This window comes from Eumetopias jubatus, unplaced genomic scaffold, assembly GCF_037043125.1.
Source record: "Eumetopias jubatus isolate StellerSeaLion01/CBP00866 unplaced genomic scaffold, mEumJub1_p1.0 scaffold_10, whole genome shotgun sequence".
NCBI classification, from domain to species: domain Eukaryota; kingdom Metazoa; phylum Chordata; class Mammalia; order Carnivora; family Otariidae; genus Eumetopias; species Eumetopias jubatus.
Window position 1 is genome coordinate 74655808 of NW_028274816.1, and position 18783 is coordinate 74674590.

Here is an 18783-nt window from a genome sequence, read left to right on the forward strand (position 1 = left end):
GAGATACACAGAATGTTAACTACAGGGCCACATGAAATATGCTCCCAGAAGATCAATAGCCCCGTGTCCTCTGCACTGAGCCCAGGAGGGAAGCGATGGGGGGGCCGGAGGGTAAGGGGATGAGTCAGAGCGAACATTAGGGAGAAGAAACTTGCAGAAGGGAAGGAAGGAAGGAAGAGGAAAGAAGAGGGGGATCTGACCTCAGAGCGGAGAGGGAAGCCAGAGCGAAGGACAGGAGGCTGGCGTAGGGGAAGGAGCAGGAAGACACAGCGTGGTGACATTCAAGCCATCCTCCAACTAAACTGGGGCAACTGCTTTTTATGCATCCGTGCCCTTGATTCAGAGAGAGAGAGCAGCCTGCGAGCCGCTGGTGAGGGTAACTCCTGGGAGACCGGTGGCCATCGCTGCTTGTGCTTCCTGAAGACACCCAGCAGATGAGATGCCCCGATGTTAGAATAGCTGTGTATATGCAAAGTCATATCGTTAGCGTGTGCACAGGGCCTGACGACTCAGGGCTCCCCTTCCATTGCCGGGGGCGAGGAGAGCCTGCAAGGGGGTGCTGGTCGCCAGGCTGGGCAGGTTGGAGCAGGTCTGTCACCTGGGCCAAGCAGCGGGGAAGGGGTTGATCCCAAGAGGAAGACAGAGAAGCAGGAGGTACTTAGGGTAAAGCTAGATGCCAATTATTTGTACTTTCCACGATCCGGTGAAGGATTTAAGGTGTGCCTCGCGTAAGATCTAGCTTCTGGCTCTCTCGCTTAGACACTTTCTCTGTCTCTATGCCCTTCCCCGTCTTCTTTCCCTGGAGAAGTCCTACTCCAGTTTCGATATGTATTTCCTCTCATGCTCCCTTCTTTCCCAGAGCCCCTCTGGATTAGGGAGCCCTCTTTCCTGCTCCCAGTTAACACACCTGTTTCACATTCATCGTGGCGTTTAATACGCCCCAGTGACATTCCCTGGTTCTGTGTCTGCCCTTCTCTGGATCCCCTCCATTCGTCTGCCCGCCTTCTCCTGCTATTGATTCCTCCTGTGTGCAGCCGGGAGCCTGACAGTGAACGAGAACACTCACCTGCACCATGAGCAGCCGCCCCAGGAATCCATCCAATCGCTCGAAGACCAAAGAAGACTGGAAATCCCACTGCCTGACCTCCTGGTTCTCTTTGAAGTAAGTACAGAGATGCTCCCTTCTGTCCTGAAACCCCTGCTTGAAGAAGCTCAATGTGTCCACGGCCATGTGCAGTTTTCTCTGACTTTCCTCCACCTCACTTCTCAGGAGGCCCTCTGGGTGGAGATAATTAGAGGCCTGGGACGCAAACAGATCAGGGGGCGCTGAGCATGCACGGGCACAGGGCACCCTACAATTTTTGCCCATCCCCTCGACTCTGAATGGAATAATTGGCAAAGGAGTACTTTTCAGAAGCATCCTCTAGGAGACCTCTGACCCCATCCTCAGTTTCGCAGGTGGACTGGGACCTGGGCTCGAGCCAGACTGTGTGGGATTGGCTCAGGGACGGGCCAGTGCCAAGCAGAGGGACCACGGTGAACTTCATTTGGGCCGGCTGGGGCTGGGGCTGGGGGAGGTGTTCTTTCCTGGGTGTTCTCTTGTGACTAATTGGCTTTCTATAGTCAAGTAATTCAAAAGCAAGAATTCTATGAGAACCCGTTTCCAAGAGCCTTGAACCTGGAAAGCTAGGAGGCTGAATCAGGACAACCACCTTCACCGCCGCTGGGTGGGACAGAAATAACCCCGTTCTGGTGACGTCATCTGAGCCCTTCCTGTCCGCCAGGGCTGGAGCCAGCCTTACCTCGGGCTTTTGGGGTACATGAACTGATAAATTATCTTCTTGTCAATGCTAGTTTTAGTTGGGTTTTCTTTTCCTTCCAACCACAAGAATCCTGGCTGACAAACAGGCAGCGATGGAAGGGTGCTGGTCTAGTAGTCAACTGGCTTCCGGTCCTGGATTGGGTGATCTTTGGTGACTCAGTTAACCTCCTCAATCTTTATCTTTAAATAAATTTATCTTTAAATAAATCTTTAAACAAATTAATAAGGCTCTCCCTGCCCATCTCACAGGGTTCATCTGAAAGTGGCAAGGTCTCGAATGTCACAGCATCTGGCAGGCTGCAATGTGCTCTGCAGATGTTAGTTACCAATCACTCTTTATATATGTTCATTGTGTTCTCGGGGTCCCAGCTCCTTAGAGGTAAAAGAAGCCAATCTGGGAGGCAGATCACCCAAGGCTCATTATGGTCCCAAGTTCTGTTTACAGACAGACTGCCTGAGGTTTATGCTGTGCTGGTTGGTGTTGCAACGGAGTCCCTAAGGAGGAGTGTGGAGTGTGTGGTCCAAGAAGCTGTCTCTCTCTAGCTCACAGGCACTGAGTTCATAGTACGTGGATGGCATGGGCACACTGGATGCAGATAGGTCCTCGTCTTAATTGAGGCACAGAGGAGGTGAGTAATTTGCCCAGGCACACACAGCGAACAGGTGGTGATGCAGAATTTGGTACAAGGACGTCTGGCTCTGGAGGCAGCGTTCTTAACTGCTGGGCTTTGCCGCTGACCATGGGCACAGAGCGTTGAGGTTGAAACTCACCATGGCCACCCTTTGCCTGACCCCAAGTCGTGGGCAGAGGGGGAAGGAAGACTGGTCCTCCCACATATACCAGTACTGCTGAGGACACCTCTATAACTTATCGGTGGTGACAGTAAAATAATTGAAGCGTGAGAATCCTTTGGACCATAATTATTTCCCTGCCCTGAAAAAAGTGCACCCTTTACTCTTTCCTGTGACTCGGTGCCCCCGCCCCAGCCCCTGCCCCGGGGGGAGATGGTCAGGAATCCCGGAACGGCTGACCTGCTGGATGAGGAGGTTGCAGATCTCCTGGAGCAATACGGTGAGCCGCCCCGGGGAGCGATAGAACTCACAGGTGGCCCAGATCAGACAGACCACGTGGAGCAGGGGACGCAGCCGTGGCTTCACCTCGGGAAACTCCAGGCTCTCGAGGAGCTCCAGGTGGCGGGAGAGTGGCGTCAGGTGCGTTCGGATGTCCCGTGCCTCTGTCAGAGCTGGAAGGAATTGAAGATGGTCACGTTCCCTGCTTGGGGCTCATACCCACCCAGTGGAGCCCAGGTGCCTGGGACCGAAGGACCTGCAGAGCAGTGTCTAGAATTTCTGGACAGCTGAGATAATGGTCCGACGAGTCTCTCTGACAAAAGCCCCGTATCTGGACTTCTGTCTTTCTCTGCTTCCCCAGTCCAGTGCCCTGTATGTAGAAGATACTCTGCTCCTGCTAGGTCTGAGGCCATCCAAAGTAGATGAGGAAGGACAAGCTTTAGAGTCAGAAAGATCTGCCTTCAAATGGGAAGTTCTGACTAAAGCAACACAAACAGAATCCGTACACCGTTAGCACAGCCCCTGGACCCGAGCAGGTTGATCCATGAAAGGTAATGTCTCTGATAAATATTTGCTAATAAAGTGTCTCAGCGAGCCGGTACCGAGGAGCAGTCACAGGGAATAGAGAAAGAGCACAGACTGATTACGGTAAGATTTTCAAAGCCGGGACAACCTCCCACCATTTCCTTTGAACACAGCCAAGGAAAGAGAGGTGCCTTTCGTTAGTCACCTTGTGGAGACTGAGAGGGAAAGGAGGAAACCCAGTAGTGTTGGGGACTAATTCTGCAGATCAACTGAGAGGAAACGCAAAAGCCCATTGAATGAAACTGATCTGATTTATAAAGGCTGGTTCTTTCCCGGGCAGATAATCAGGCACTGTCAAATAAGACCAGATGGTCTTAGGTTATATTGTGTGGATGAAGTTCTGCATTCATCCTAAAGGAAGCTCAAAATATACACTATTTTGTTTCAGTGTGCTAGGCATTGTTCTACTCACTAGACATAAACCATCTCATTGCAAACCTTGTGCAGTAGCATCAGTACTCCCACTTTACAGGTGAAGAAATCAGGGGCGCCTGGGTGGCTCAGTCGGTTAAGTGTCTGACTCCTGGTTTCGGCTCAAGTCATGATCTCAGGGTTGTGAGATCAAGCCCCATGTCAGGCTCAGCTGCTCAGCGGGGAGTCTGCTTGAGATTCTCCCTCTCCCTCTCCCACTCATGCTCTCTCTCTCTCAAATAAATAAGTAAATCTTAGGGAAAAAAACAAGTGAAGAAATCAAAACCTACATATCTTGCCTAGGGTCTTCTCCCCATGAATCAGCCAGCCCTGCCTGGCTGAGCCAAAGCAAGATCACCCCAAGTTTTCAGGGTTGAACCCTGGCTTGATGGCTCTGGGGCTTGATGGCTATGGGGCTCACTCCACCAGGAGCTGCGATGCATACGTTTGTAGTTTATATCCCAAGTGGGAAGTCGCATTCGAATCAAGTTTTTGAAAGTCCCATATCACGGTAAATTGAAGGGGGGGTGGTGACCACTGTGTGGGGTCGGTAGGTACTCGGCTCTAGCAGCCATGCTAATGGGCACGTGCTCTAGCTTTCACACCTGCCGCAAGAGAGGAGGCCCAGGACGTCAGGCTAGAGAAGACTTCTCTTTATGATACCTTTACAAAAAGTCAAACCTTCTAATCCTTTAATCCTATAAGTAGGCATTCCCCAGATGTTTAAGGGCATGGGATTGAGGGCTGGCTCGCCCAGTCCGGGGTGCGATCACAACTTGGCTCACAAGGCAGGTGAAGAAAGAAATGCACAACATTAGGCTCACACCTCTTAAAAACTGTAAATATAAACAGCCAGTTGCAGAGGGATGCCCAGTGCTTGGCTGGTCAGTCATTGACAACAGGCTCTTCAGGGACAAAAGCCTTTACTACACGTAGCATTTGCCAGTTTCTGGGGTATAGATATTGCCGACCTTCCCACCATGTCTGATTTCTAGCTACCAACTCGACTTCTCTGAGTGAGTGCTGGGAGGGGGGATTTGAAGAGTTGCATACAGCAGGCTCTCACAAGACACCGCAGGCCAGTCCCAGCTGGCTCCAGCCCACCGCTGGATGCTGACCTGTACACATGTCCACCTGCAAGTAGCCTGATTGGCTGCCAGGCCGTACAATGCCAGTCCTGCCCCCTGGTGGCCAGAGATGAGACCTCTCCAGCGAGGACCTGTTGCTTCCCGTGGCCCAAGGGTCTTCATTGCCTGTTCCACTTCTGACAATCTCGTTCCCACATTGTTGCCTCCACCCTTTTAACCTCCTTCTTTCCTTTTCACCGTTTTCCAGTTCATGCCCACCGATCCAGGGATATTCTTTTCTCCCTCCCTTCAGTCCATCAGTGAGCCAAAGAATTAATCGTGACTAATAGGAATAATACACACAGTGGGTCTTTCTAGGATCAAGACAGATGCTCTGAAATTAAATTAGAAATGGGAAGATCAATTGCCAGCCTCTAAAATCTTCTTAAAAACAACTTTAAGTCGTTATTTTTAAGGAATCTCTACACCCAATGTGGGGCTCGAACTCACAACCCTGAGATCAAGAGTCGCGTGTGCCACCAACTGAGCCAGCTGGGCATCCCTCTAAAATCTTTTTATTCTCAGAAGACCCCATCAAAATTTCTGACCATGCCTTTGCCTAACCCCCTAGTCAAAATCCCTTGGGGGCTCCTGGGTGGCTCAGTCAGTTGAGCGTGTGACTCTTGATTTCAGCTCAGGTCATGATCTCAGGGTCGTGAGATGGAGCCCTGCATCAGTATCCGCACTCAGCAGGGAGTCAGCTTGAGATTCTCTCTCTCCCTCTGCACCTCTCACTCTCTCTCTCAAGAAAAATTCCTTTCCTTGCATCATCAGAATTCAGTTATATATACTTTGAGGATTTCTATTGTTATTGTAGTGTTTATCTGTTACTATTAGGATGGTATTGTTTTTTCTCATTTCTGTCATCTCCAGCAGACTCTACTGCAAAGAGCTTCCCGAAGCCCGCCCAGGAAACCAAATCTTTTAGAACTATTGATCAATGAGAATGATTATAGTCTATTAATTCATTAATGTGAAAAATATATATGGGGCTCTAAATAACCAACTCGTAAATATACTTTCACTGCATGAAGCTTTATTTCAGAGCCTCGAATTTCAGCCATCTGCATGACTCCTTCATGTCTGCATGCAACCTGTAATACTACCTGCTTAGCGCTTTTCTCTAAGTCGGCTCACATTTTAACCTGAATAAAATCATGTAAGATGAAGACTTCAAATCACTACCACAAATGGAAGGCAGGTATCAGTTGCCAAAAACAGTCAGCCTTTAACACATTTGTAAAATATGTCTGTCCATATGTCTCCCGTGATCATCTCTCACAGCGGGAGTGACACACACCCGCTTTTGGGGGACCCCCCATCCCATCTGAACTGAAGTATAAATTGGGGACAGCAGTTGATTTTCCCCTGGGACACAAAATCTCTCAGTGAAGCAATAAACGGGGGCCCCAAGAGGGATCTCATTCCAAGCCAGCTTTATGTGCCGGCAGAGTGACGTCTGTGGTAAGATTTTGGGGCCCAAAAGTACCTCGAAGACTAGCCTCTTATACCAGCTTCTCCTCTGTTATTCAGCATATGTTAGGAACCCCACCACTGGCACCTTTATTCCTTTAGCTGAGGGGTTTCCAAACGCCACTCCATGAGGAGGAGACAGTGGGGCTGGGGCCGAAAATGGGCTCTGGACGCGGGACATGCCCCTCTTTCACGGACCAAAAGTGCCTTGACTAGGTTTATATTTTGGACTTCCATAGAAGATTGTGCTTGAAGAAAGAGTTCTGAGAGAGAAAATAATGTTTGAAAATCACTGCTTGGATTAAGCTTAAATCCCATGACGTTGCGAACATCTTCAAAAGCCCATTCTGACCTACAGTGCTGAGGAACTGGAGGAAGTCTCATAGGAGAAAGGAAAGAAGCAAAGGGCCCGGACGAGGGGAGAGGGAGCCCTGAAAAAAATTTACCCCCTTCGAATTATAGACTTTGCTGGCTTGGCAATTTTGACAAGGGCCGATCTTGTCTGGTGCTCCCGTGGCCAGGAAATCGCAGTCCCATGCAACAACAGGAACAGAAAAAGCGAATGGAACTAGAAATGGCACAGAGACTTCTCAAGGAGCTGGGGGCGGAGGGAGCTGAATTCCAGAGGTAAGAAACTCCATCGTGCACGGGTACAGTACAATACAGTCAATAGAACTTCACTGTATCATCCCACGGTGGCCCAGGGAAGCCTACGCGGGAAGGGTGTGCGCCATAACCACAGTTACACACTAAAGCCCAGAGAGGTTAGGTGACTTTGCTGAGGTCACAAAGCACTGACAATGCAAACTGAGCCCAAGGGAGCTGCTTTCCTGCTTCCAGACTTGGTGTTCCTGCTGCCAAGCTAGATTGTGTCAGGTTGGGAGCTTTTAAGAACGGTAAGCTGGGGAAATCAGAGAGAGAAGATAATTCGGTGCTAAATAGGAAATTCGCCTCCGATGTATCTAGGAAAATTCTGGCTGGTCCTCACCTGCTCGGACGTCTCTGAACATGGCCTGGAAAGCTGGGAAGTAGCTGCTTTGAAGCTTGTCCAGGAGCGTCGCCATGCCCCTCACCTTTATGGCTCTCAGTTGATTATAAATGTAGTCCAGATCCTCAGACCTACAACACCGTGGAGAAGGGTGAATCCAGGGAACCGGGGTCATGCTGTGATGACCCACCCTCAGATAGAGGAGGAGCCCTGCCTCCAGCTACTTCCACAGAGGAACGGTGAGGGCCAACGCCGGAGTTGGGGACGGGGTTCAGAGGGACAGCTCCGGGAGGTAGCAGCAGGGAGTGCGGCTGTGACCATTTGGTGGCTCAGAAGCGTGGCCGCTGGAGGTCATTTGCTCCGGCCATCAGGTTTGGGGCAGGAGTGAGAGAGGTGTTGTCAAAGCAGAGCTGCTGGAGAAGGGCTCCTCAGCAGGTCAGAGGAATGGTCAGAGACGCAACAAGAAGACTGGGCATCTCAGCACGGCGGCACAAACAGGGCCGGAGCCCGGCAGGCATGCCCGGTCATGTGGCACGGACATGCTCTCCCATCCAATGCCAGGACAGGGACATCTGCCTCAAACACCCTTCTGTGTCCTTTTGAGTGAAGGATTAAGCAGCACAGCGATAATGAGAAGCAAGGGAGTGGGGGAGTCAAGGGGTGGGCGTGGAAGGAGCAGAAGCAACAGTTGGGTCTTTCTGGAATCCCATGGGGCTGGGACACCGTGGAGGATGGGCTCTCCAGCCCTACTGATGATTGGCTGGGACGTAGAAAAGGCTGTTCTGCAGGCAGCCAACTGCCAAAACCCCTCTCTCTTTCTCCAGATCCTTACAAAACGTGTGTGCATAGAGCTTGGACTGTCCAACGAGGAGGGAGTAGATGAGCAGAAGAAAAACAGGAAAGAGAGTTCATTAATTTTACATTTGGTTGAAAGCGCCTCTGAAGCAATGTCTGAAGACAGACCGGAGCTCAAGAACGGAGGGGCGACTATTGAAACTCGGGGAAAGTGAGTATCTTCCAGTGCACAGGAAACACTGAGCTGCCTGCCCGCCCCAGGGGTGAGGAGAAACAGCTGGGGGTGGGACCAGACTCAGGGAATGCCCCTGACAGCGCCCCCCTCAGGCCACTGTCCTCTGGAAGACATCTACGCCCGAGGACTGGAGCATGCGCCTACCTGCTTTTCCAGAACTCCAACTCCGCCTTAGGGGTGGGGCTCTCCCCTTGCTGGAGTGACTGGGAAGACTCTCTCTTGAGCACCAGCTGGACTTGGCGGCTCCACTGGATCACGGCCGACTCAAGGGCATAGATGATGGACTTGTCGCAGTCCAAGCTGTGAAAAACACAACGAATCTCCCGGGATACTGGAAATAACTCTGGGTGTCCCCCGCCCCCCCAAGCAGAATTCCAAGTCTTTTAGGAGGAAAAATCTACCTTGGCCAGGCATTCTTAGCTTTTGATGGAGGACAGACTCTGATATGGGGTCAATAAGAAAAAATACAGCTCCTCTCTCCTCAGACAAAATGCCAATGTGTGCACGTGTACATGATTATTTCAAGGTTTGGGGGTTCACCAGTCTCCTGAAGACTAATCCTACCGAGACTTTTCATCACTGCTAGAATACGCTGGCCAGAAAATATTCAGATGACCATCCACCCCTTGCTTGAGCGCCACCCATGTCAGCAAGCTCCCTCCTTGACCAAGCAGTGCGATCCTTAGTAGATCAGCTCGTCTGGGGAGAAAGTCGGTCTCCACCCTGAACCACATCTGCCTCTCTGCCAGTTCCCTCACTTGGTCTGAGTTCTGCCTTCAGCAGCAAGAGGAGTCAGGCTCCATCCTCCACAAGGCAGAGCATCAGCTGTCTGAACACCACAGGCGATTTCATGATGTCCTTGGCCTTTCCAGAATGCTGAGGAACCAGCATTCCCCCTCATAACGCTTTTCCAAAATAAGTGAAGAAAACTCGAGGTGTTTTGGAAGGGAGTGAGCATCCAGAACCCATTTTGGTGGTCTTTCCACAAAGCTTCCATGGACAGCAGGTCATGCCATGAACCCAGGACACAAGTGACACAGAGAAAGAATCTATCATCCACATTGTCCTGTCGGATACCCACCTTCGCTTAATTTAATTCATATTTGCTGAGCGGTGATACAGCACAAGTGATTATGGAAGGTATTGAAAGGAGAAGATATGCACCGCCCTGAAATACGATCCAGCCTTCTGGGAAATGATCAAATTGAACAAAGCGAGACCAACCCAGCGATGATTACATACACACGCACTGAATGTTATTATGTTAAAATATAAAAGGAACAGGAAAAGGGTAATTTGAATTTATTTACTTAGAAAATTGAATATTTTTTATTAAACCACATTATGTTTTCTAGTTAACTGGGAAATTGCTTCAAATTATATATGTCGCCAGTTACTTCCAATAGCGAAAAGTCATTACAAAAGTACATTGGCATCCCGTGCGTTAACTTTTTCTCCAGATCAAATCACGGGCCCTGAGGCAATGCATTTGCAAACTCCTGGCAATATGGCAGACCACGCTCACGTAGGAAGGTGGTCTCTTGCCACAGACACAGAAGTGCTGGGTAGAAGATAAAAAAGATGTATCATTTAGATACACAGGCTGGCTTAAAAGAAAAGGGAAAAAATCCCCATGGGACAGAAGCAAAGCTTTCTCAGAACTGAGGGAGGATCTCACCCCCCAAAGGAGAAGAGGCTGAGGTTTTAATGCCCACCCAGGCATGGGAGGTGTGGGCTTCAAGTCTCCATGAAGCCAGATTTATTTCTGTTCGGAAAAAAAAAAAGAAAGAAAAATCCCCAAGACCAGACAGAAGTGTTGAACTGCGGGGGGAGCGGTGTATGGAGCCATAGCAAGGGCCACCAGGGTTAGTTCTGTGACATTACGTGCCGCGTAAATGCTGGGAAGAGGCGCGGCTGCCTCCCAGCCCGGCCCTGGGTCCTTGCCAATGATGAGCCACTGTCCTGATAAGCAGAATACTGAAATCGGTGTGGCTGCTCTCAGCCCTGAAATAATTCCGATGGCCTTCAGACACTTCAGGGGGAGGGACTGGGGCAAGGGTGGTAATCAGCAGAAAACACACAGCCCGGGGATGCTTAGGCAAACAGGCTGGTGTGTGGAACGAGGAGATGCACAGGGTCCGGAACAGAAAAGTCGCCAAGAACCACATTCCGGTAAAGCAGCCCCTCCCGGGTTGAATTGCAGAGGCTCAGATGGCCAGGCTGGTGCTACTTACACGGTCTCACTCTGAGAAGCCGCCAACTCGAGTTTTTCTGCACCCACTGGAAGAGGCAGCAAGGTTTTCCCCTTCACTTGCTCTAGGAGAACCAGGAGGTCACACTGGAGGCTGTGGGCGTGCCTCTGGACGTCCTGACAGACCACGTGGGGCCAGTCGAGGTGGTTCTTCTCATTGGCCAGGACGGGGATAACCACCTGGAATGGACGTGCAGGGGGCAACAAAGGTGGGCATTCTTCTTTGGAGACCTTAAAGAAGGACTATCTGAGAAAGGCCCAGAAACCTTTTGCAGGTCCCTGTGCTGTAGGGCTGACAACTAAGAACCAAGGTTATGTACTGCCTGGACACCTGGCAAAATCGGAGGGTCGCGAATAGCCTACCGGCAAATTTCCCTGCCCACCCAGCTCCTGGGGATTAGCCAAACAGCCCTCCTCATCAGGGGGACAGGCAAGGGTGCTGCTATTTCAGAGTAGAGGGCTTCCTCCAACAAGCCAATCCCATCCCCCCACAGGAGCCAGTGGGCATCCCAGCCTTGGGATCCTACCAAGCTTGCCTCCCATAGCTTTCAGCTGTTCACTGTGTTCCCAAGTGCCACCCTGAGGGACACAGCAGCCTCCTCCGAGCTGGGAGTGTGTGTGACTAATAAACTGCTGTCAGTCTCATCGGTCCAGTGTTGTGTGCTCGGCCAGCCCCAGAACTCTTGGGCAGGAGCCCCTCCCTCATTAACAGAGTGGATAAGAGGTGATTGAAACTGTCACAGGGGCTGGAGGCAAAATAGAGGACAAATGAAGGTAAGGATGCCCATCTGCACGTGGTATGACGGGGCATCTTTTTTTTTAATAATTTTTTATTGTTATGTTAATCACCATATATTACATCATTAGTTTTTGATGTAGGGTTCCATGATTCATTGTTTGCGTATAACACCCAGTGCCCCACGCAGAACATGCCCTCTTTAATACCCATCACCAGGCTAACCCATCCCCCTACCCTCCTCCCCTCTAGAAACCTCAGTTTGTTTTTCAGAGTCCATCATCTCTCCTGGTTCGTCTCCCCCTCTGACTTACTCCCCTTCATTCTTCCTCTCCTCCTACTTTCTCTTCTTTTTTTTTTCTTAACATATATTGCATTATTTGTTTCAGAAGTACAGATCTGTGATTCAACAGTCTTGCACACTTCACAGCGCTCACCATAGCACATACCCTCCCCAATGTCTATCACCCAGCCACCCCATCCCTCCCACCCCCCACCACTCCAGCAACCCTCAGTTTGTTTCCTGAGATTAAGAATTCCTCATATCAGTGAGGTCATATGATACATGTCTTTCTCTGGTTGACTTATTTCACTCAGCATAACACCCTCCAGTTCCATCCACGTCGTTGCAAATGGCAAGATCTCATTCCTTTTGATGGCTGCATAATATTCCATTGTGTATATATACCACATCTTCTTAACCATTCATCTGTCGATGGACATCTTGACTCTTTCCACAGTTTGGCTATTGTGGACATTGCTGCTATAAACATTGGGGTGCACGTACCCCTTTGGATCCCTACATCTGTATCTTTGGGGTAAATACCCAGTAGTGCAATTGCTGGATCGTATGGTAGCTCTATTTTCAAGTGTTTGAGGAACCTCCCTAGTGTTTTCCAGAGTGGTTGCACCAGCTTGCATTCCCACCAACAGTGTAGGAGTGTTCCCCTTTCTCCACATCCCCGCCAACATCTGTCGTTTCCTGACTTGTGAATTCGAGCCATTCTGACGGGTGTGAGGTGGTATCTCATTGAGGTTTTGATTTGGATTTCCTGATGCCGAGCGATGTGGAGCACTTTTTCATGTGTCTGTTGGCCAGTTGGATGATGACGGGGCATCTTAAAGAACTAAACCGAGTTGAGGATCTTGAATCTACCTGTAGGGTGAACACTGGTTGGGGTTCTGGCCACCTCATAAAGCTCCTCTTTTTTTCTTTGGTACTCATTTCTAGATCCCACGCTGGGATGTCAACAGATTTGAGCCAGTGAGAGGGGGGCCAAAGTCTCTCATCTGAACTTTTTGACGAAAGGAAATTCTCTTTTCTATCAGTCTGGAGCAACTGTAGCCATCCTGCTACCCTATGGAGCCTCAGAATAGGGTCAATACAGGGAAGAGACCATTCAAAGATGGAGAAAGACCAAGTCCTATGACCTCATTCGAGCTCCTGAATCAGGCTGCTCTTGAATTTTCTGAGCTACTTTATTATTTTTTTTGTAAAGATTTTATTTATTTATTTGACAGAGAGAGAGAATGCGAGCACAAGCAGGGGGAGTGGGAGAGGGAGAAGCAGGCTCCCCACTGAGCTGGGAGCCCGATGCGGGGCTCGATCGCAGGACCGCGGGATCATGACCTGAGCCGAAGGCGGACGCTTCACCAACTGAGCCACCCAGGCGCCCTCCGAGCTACTTTAAGTGGAGGTTTTGATCACTTGCAACTTAAAAAGTTGTAGTTAATGTAACTTACTAGGAACCTCTGCCTGTCAAATCTCACAGCTAAGGGAAAAGAATACTAGAAAGAAAAAAACCAGATCATCAGGAAATGTGATAATTGAGTAGATAATAAAAATAAAGACTCATCTGGTTAGTTGGATTCTATATATGATCAAAAAGTCCATGTGGCTATGAAACAGAGTACCTGGAACCGGGAGGAGAAGTCTAAGGGGCTGACCCTTGCCTGCTGTATCTGGAAACCATCGCTGAACTGAGAACTTACAAGGACAGGCGGGTAGAGAGTGCCAACAGAGAAAACGTTACAAACTGAGCTCTACTCATTCATGATAAGAAAGGACGCTCTTGGACCCAGGGCAGAAGGCCTAACAGGAAAGAGAAGATGAACGGGAATATTCCTAGGATCTCAAAGGCAGGGGTCTTATCTTATCTGGTCTTTTAAAAAATATTGATTTACTTATTTGAGAGAGAGAGAGAGGACACATGCAGGAGGGGCAAAGGGAGAAGGAAAGAGAATCTCAAGCAGACTCTGTGCTGAGCACAGAGCCCGACCCTGGGCTTGATCTCATGACCCTGAGATCATGACCTGAGCCGAAACCAAGAGTGAGATGCATCCACTGACTACACCACCTAGGCACCCCTCATCTGGTCTTTTTATACCCACTGTCCTCTGTAGGGTCTGGCATATAGGAAGAAAAAGTGATAAGCAGGCTCAGGGTTGGATTTTTGAGGGCTTTGAGTGATAGGAAAATAATGAATATGAACTTGCTATGAAATGAAAAGCTACCCATTCATTTACTCAATGAATATTTATTGAGCATCTACTACATGCTAGTCCTGCTCTAGATGCTGGGAAAGTACATCAGTGAAGAAGTCAGACAAGGATTCTTGATCTCATGAAGTTTATATTTTAGGGGAGAGACAGTCAATAAACAAAACATTCTGCAAAAAAATAAATAAAGCAGGTGAGAGGATCAGGAGTGTGCACTGGAGAGATTATAATGATAAACGGAGTGATTGGTGTAGGCTTCATTGACAAGTAACATTTAAACAAAGATGGGAAGATAGGGAGAATACTGTGCAGATCCTTGGGGGAAGTACATTATAGACAGAAAGAACAGCCAGTGCACATGCCCTATGGGAGCCTGCCTAGTGTGATCAAGGAGCACTGTGGAGGTCCGTGAAGCTAGAACTGGGTGAGCAAGAACAGCAGTGGTCAGTAAAAGGGGATGGACCTCACGTAGCCCTGCCTATGGGACTCTGATTTTTAATCTCAGAGGAATGGAAATCATGGAAGGGTTTTGAGCGAAGAGAGTAAAATAGTCTGCCATCTTTTTTTAGTAGAATCACTCCAGCTGCTGTGTTGAGAATAGACTGGAGGGGCCAAAAGTGAAAAGGGGGGATGCGTTAGCAAGTCATTGCTATAATACAGAAGACAATGGCTTGGCACCTGCGGTAATGGAGGAGATAGCAAGAGAGGGTTTGGTTCTATATACATTTTGAAGGCTCAGCCAATATGATTTCTTTTTTTAATTTTTTTATTGTTATGTTAATCACCATATATTACATAATTTGTTTTGGTGTAGTGTTCCATGATTCATTGTTTGTGCATAACACCCAGTGCTCCACGCAGAACGTGCCCTCTTTAATACCCATCACCAGGCTAACCCATCCCCCCACCCTCCTCCCCTCTAGAAACCTCAGTTTGTTTTTCAGAGTCCATCGTCTCTCATGGTTCGTCTCCCCCTCTGACTTACTCCCCTTCATTCTTCCTCTCCTGCTATCTTCTTCTTTTTCTTTTTTTTTTCTTAAAATATGTTGCGTTATTTGTTTCAGAAGTACAGATCTGTGATTCAACAGTCTTGCACAATTCACAGCGCTCACCGTAGCACATACCCTCCCCAATGTCTGTCACCCAGCCACCCCCTCCCTCCCACCCCCGACCTCCCACCCCCGACTCCAGCAACCCTCAGTTTGTTCCTGAGATTAAGAATTCCTCATATCAGTGAGGTCATATGATACATGTCTTTCTCTGATTGACTTATTTCACTCAGCATAACACCCTCCAGTTGCATCCACGTCGTTGCAAATGGCAAGATCTCATTCCTTTTGATGTCAGCCAATATGATTTCTTAATGGATTTGTTGTGGGCTTGTGAGGCCAAAAAGAGGCGTCAGGATGACTCCAAGGTTTGGGTCTTGGGGAGCAGGAAGAACAGAGCTGCCATAAACTGATGTGGGGAAGAATAGGGTAGAGTCCATTCTTGAGGGAAGACCGGGAATGTGTTTTCGGACACCTTAGAATCTGATACACCTGTTAGACTTCTAAAAGGGGACATTGAGTAGGTAGTTGGTTAAGGTAGTTGGGAATTCAGAGAAGCAAAGCCTAGAAATAATAAATGCAGTCCAATCCAGATGGTCTGTGAAACTCTGCAGGTGAACCAGTGCTTCCGAGGAACTGAGATTCTATAGAGAAGACAGGGTGTCCAAGGAGTGAGCCCCAGGGCTCTCCAATGTTAGGAAGCTGGGAGGAAGAGGGAGTACCATTAATGGAAAGGAGGGGCCATTGTGATTGACAGGTGGAAACCCAGAAGACTGGCATCCTGGAAACCAAGTGAAGAAAGGGGCTTCTGGGAGGAGCGGGTCATCACGAGCTGTGCCGAATGCCGCGCACAGGTCAGGAAGAGGACTGATAAAGGGTCATGCGATTTAGCCAAGTCGAGGTCACTGGCGACGTTGACAAGTCTTTTACTTTCTCTTCCATGCAATGTGGGGGTGGCTGTCAGATGAAACAGGAAAAGAAAGGGGCACAGCAAGGCAGGTACATCTTCTAGATGTTTTGCTGTAGGGGGGACCTCTTCTGTGGGATGATAGTTGGCGGGAGGAACGAGGATTTTGTTTGACGGGAATTAGCTAGTGGGGAAGGGAAAAAAAATGTAGGAGCGAGGAAAGAATTGTTGGCGTGATCTCTTTAAGGAGATGAGAACAGGTGGAATTCAGAGCAAAAGTGGCAGTTTTGAGTCTTGGGGTTGCCACCAGATGACAGCAGACAGTCCACCTGTAGCCACGGGAGGGATGGTGGGGGAGCATGAGCATGGGTATTGGCAGCATGGGATGGATGTAAGCATTTGTGGAAGTTTTAGTCCATTATTTCCATTTCTAAAACCCAAGGAAGAAGCAAAAGTATCATAGAGTGAGGCTGATAGACATTTTGGACATTTGAGGGGCACAAAAGTGTGTAATAGTGGTCTAGAAAAGCAAGAAAATGATGGGAAGTTTGGGGTGTCAGCTGGGAAACAAAAGGCCTATCACAGGTTCAGGGTCATGAATTTAAAGCAAAGCCGGCTGGTTTTTCTCGGCCCCACGGGCTTCAAGGGTGCAGATGTGGAACAGACAGAGGGTTGGATCTCATCAGAATAATGGTTTTGCCAAATGAATACGACAAAACAAGCAGAAGCCAGTGAGTCAGGAGCATAGGCAAGGGAATGATGATGATGCACCCAAGCTGGGTGGGGGAGAGCACATGGGTTCAGAGTCAGACAGCGGGAGGTGGCAGGACGGAGGGATCAGAGGCTTGGGGTAGTGGGACGTTGGGGGAGGTGAGCTGGAAGACACACGTCGTGGTCAGAGAAAGAGGCGCATAAAACTGGATCACGAGGGGGTGGTCTGGTAGTGCGAGGTCTGGGAATGGCCACGGGAAGGTAGGGAGGGGGACAAGATCGCTGGAGGGGGGAGGTTCAAGGATCCTAGAGGCCAGCTTATCGGAAAGATCGTTCATGTGTCTGATGAAGTAGCCATGTGTTAAGGCAGGAGGGATGCTGGAAAGAGCCCCAGTGAGCCGGGGACAGTGCCATCAGCACATGACGCAGCAATGAGGGGAGAGGGTGGCTTTGTCTGGTGACATAAGATCCAAACTGAGGTTTTCCAACATGGATCGAGGAGGGAGGATCCCCGTCCCAGCTCCAGGCTCAGAGACAGAAGGGCTGTGGGGGAATACAGCTCTCCTCCAGGGAGGGCAGTGATGGGTCAGGGCAAGATGATCAGGATGGGCCAGAGAAGGGAGGACGCTTTTAAGTAGGGTAGGTGACAATAATGCTTGTCCCTTAGGGCATGCCTACAGCCTAGCACACCATTGCAGGTGCCCTAATATATTCCTTCTAAATTTCAGGACAATCCTGCTGACAGGTCACAAGACACTGATGCATTTCACAGAACCAGGATGCGAACTCAGGCCCAGTTTCCACATCCCATGCTCCCCCTCCAGAAACACAAAACTTTGAAACGGCATCCAAGTCTCAGAGCTCTGAGAAAATAACCTGGCAGCAGCGAATGACGCGGCTGGGAGGAGGAAGACACGCAGAAGAGGGATCTAGTCCCTAAGTTTTGTCAATTCTGAGAAACATCTCTTGGATGCATTTTTTAAAAACCCTGTACTAGTGTAAGGAGATGGTGTTGAAATTTATAGCTTCTTCCCCTCACTGACATCACACCCCGCCCCCCGCAAACACGGGAGGACTTTTCTCAGTCACGTGGGCTCCTCGCGCTGTTGAGTGGGGTGTGGGAGGATGAGGGGAGCCAAGCTGGTCCACAGAGAGAGGCGAGTGAGCAGAGCACTGGGCCGGGAAAGGGGGGCTGAGGGGGCAGGAGGGGAACAGGGGGCTGAAGCAGCACAATCAGCTTTAGGGTGTGTAAAAGAAGTAGATGGGAGATGCTGTTGGAGGCTTTGAGAAATCCTAAGGCCTGAAGGTATTCTAAAAATAATTTTGGGGGCGCCTGGGTGGTTCAGTCGGTTGAGCATCTCGAGTCTCGGTTTCAGCTCGAGGCATGATCCCAGGGTCCTGGGACCTCGAGCCCCGCATCGGGCTCCCTGCTCAGTGGGAAGACAGCCTGAGATTCTCTGTCTGGCTGTCTCTAAAATAAATAAATAAATCTTAAAAAAAAAAAAAAGTGTTCTACCTACCCCTGTACCTCAGTTACCTCATTTCTCGGGCCTGTGGATTACTCTGTTAATGAGTGCTCCTTCCTTCCTTCTTCCCTCCCTCCCTTCTCTTTTTAGCAGAAATGGTAGCATACTGTACTATAATTCTGCATCTTTAAAAAAAAATTATCTTAAATTGCAGCATTATTCACAATAGCCAAGAGGTGAAAGCAACCTACACATCCATCCATGGATGAATGGATAAACAAAATGTGGTGTATACACATACAATGGAATAGTACTGAGCCTTAAGAAGGAAAATAATTCTGTTCACATGGTACAAGCCTGGATGAACCTTGAGGACATGATGCGAAATGAAATAAGCCAGTTACAAAAAGACACCTACTGCATGATTCCATTTATATGAGGTACCCAGAGCAGTCAAGTTCATAGGAACAGGAAGTAGAATGATGGGTGCAGGGGCCTGAGGAAAGGTGGAGTTAGGGAGTTGTCTAGTGGGTATAGATTAAGTCATGCAGGATGGTGGGGGCTCCTGAGGACTCGCTGCACAACAGTGTGTGTGGTTGGCAACTGGACCCTTGGAAATGGTTGGGAGAGTGAATTTTATCTGCTGTGGGGTCTTGT

At 49.2% G+C, this 18783-nt stretch overlaps 1 protein-coding gene across 1 annotated transcript in view; it reads right to left on the minus strand.

Moving 5' to 3' along the window:
* The window catches only part of DNAH9 (dynein axonemal heavy chain 9), a 371410-nt gene that overhangs the window by 350603 nt on the left and 2024 nt on the right, over nucleotides 1-18783 (minus strand). Inside the window, exons 2-6 of the mRNA XM_088027042.1 lie at nucleotides 10742-10938; nucleotides 8652-8807; nucleotides 7478-7608; nucleotides 2855-3066; nucleotides 1067-1300 (exon numbers count right to left, since the gene is read on the minus strand). Coding sequence (XP_087883168.1) covers nucleotides 1067-1300; nucleotides 2855-3066; nucleotides 7478-7608; nucleotides 8652-8807; nucleotides 10742-10938 — 930 coding nt within the window. The remainder of the gene's footprint in view (nucleotides 1-1066; nucleotides 1301-2854; nucleotides 3067-7477; nucleotides 7609-8651; nucleotides 8808-10741; nucleotides 10939-18783) is intronic.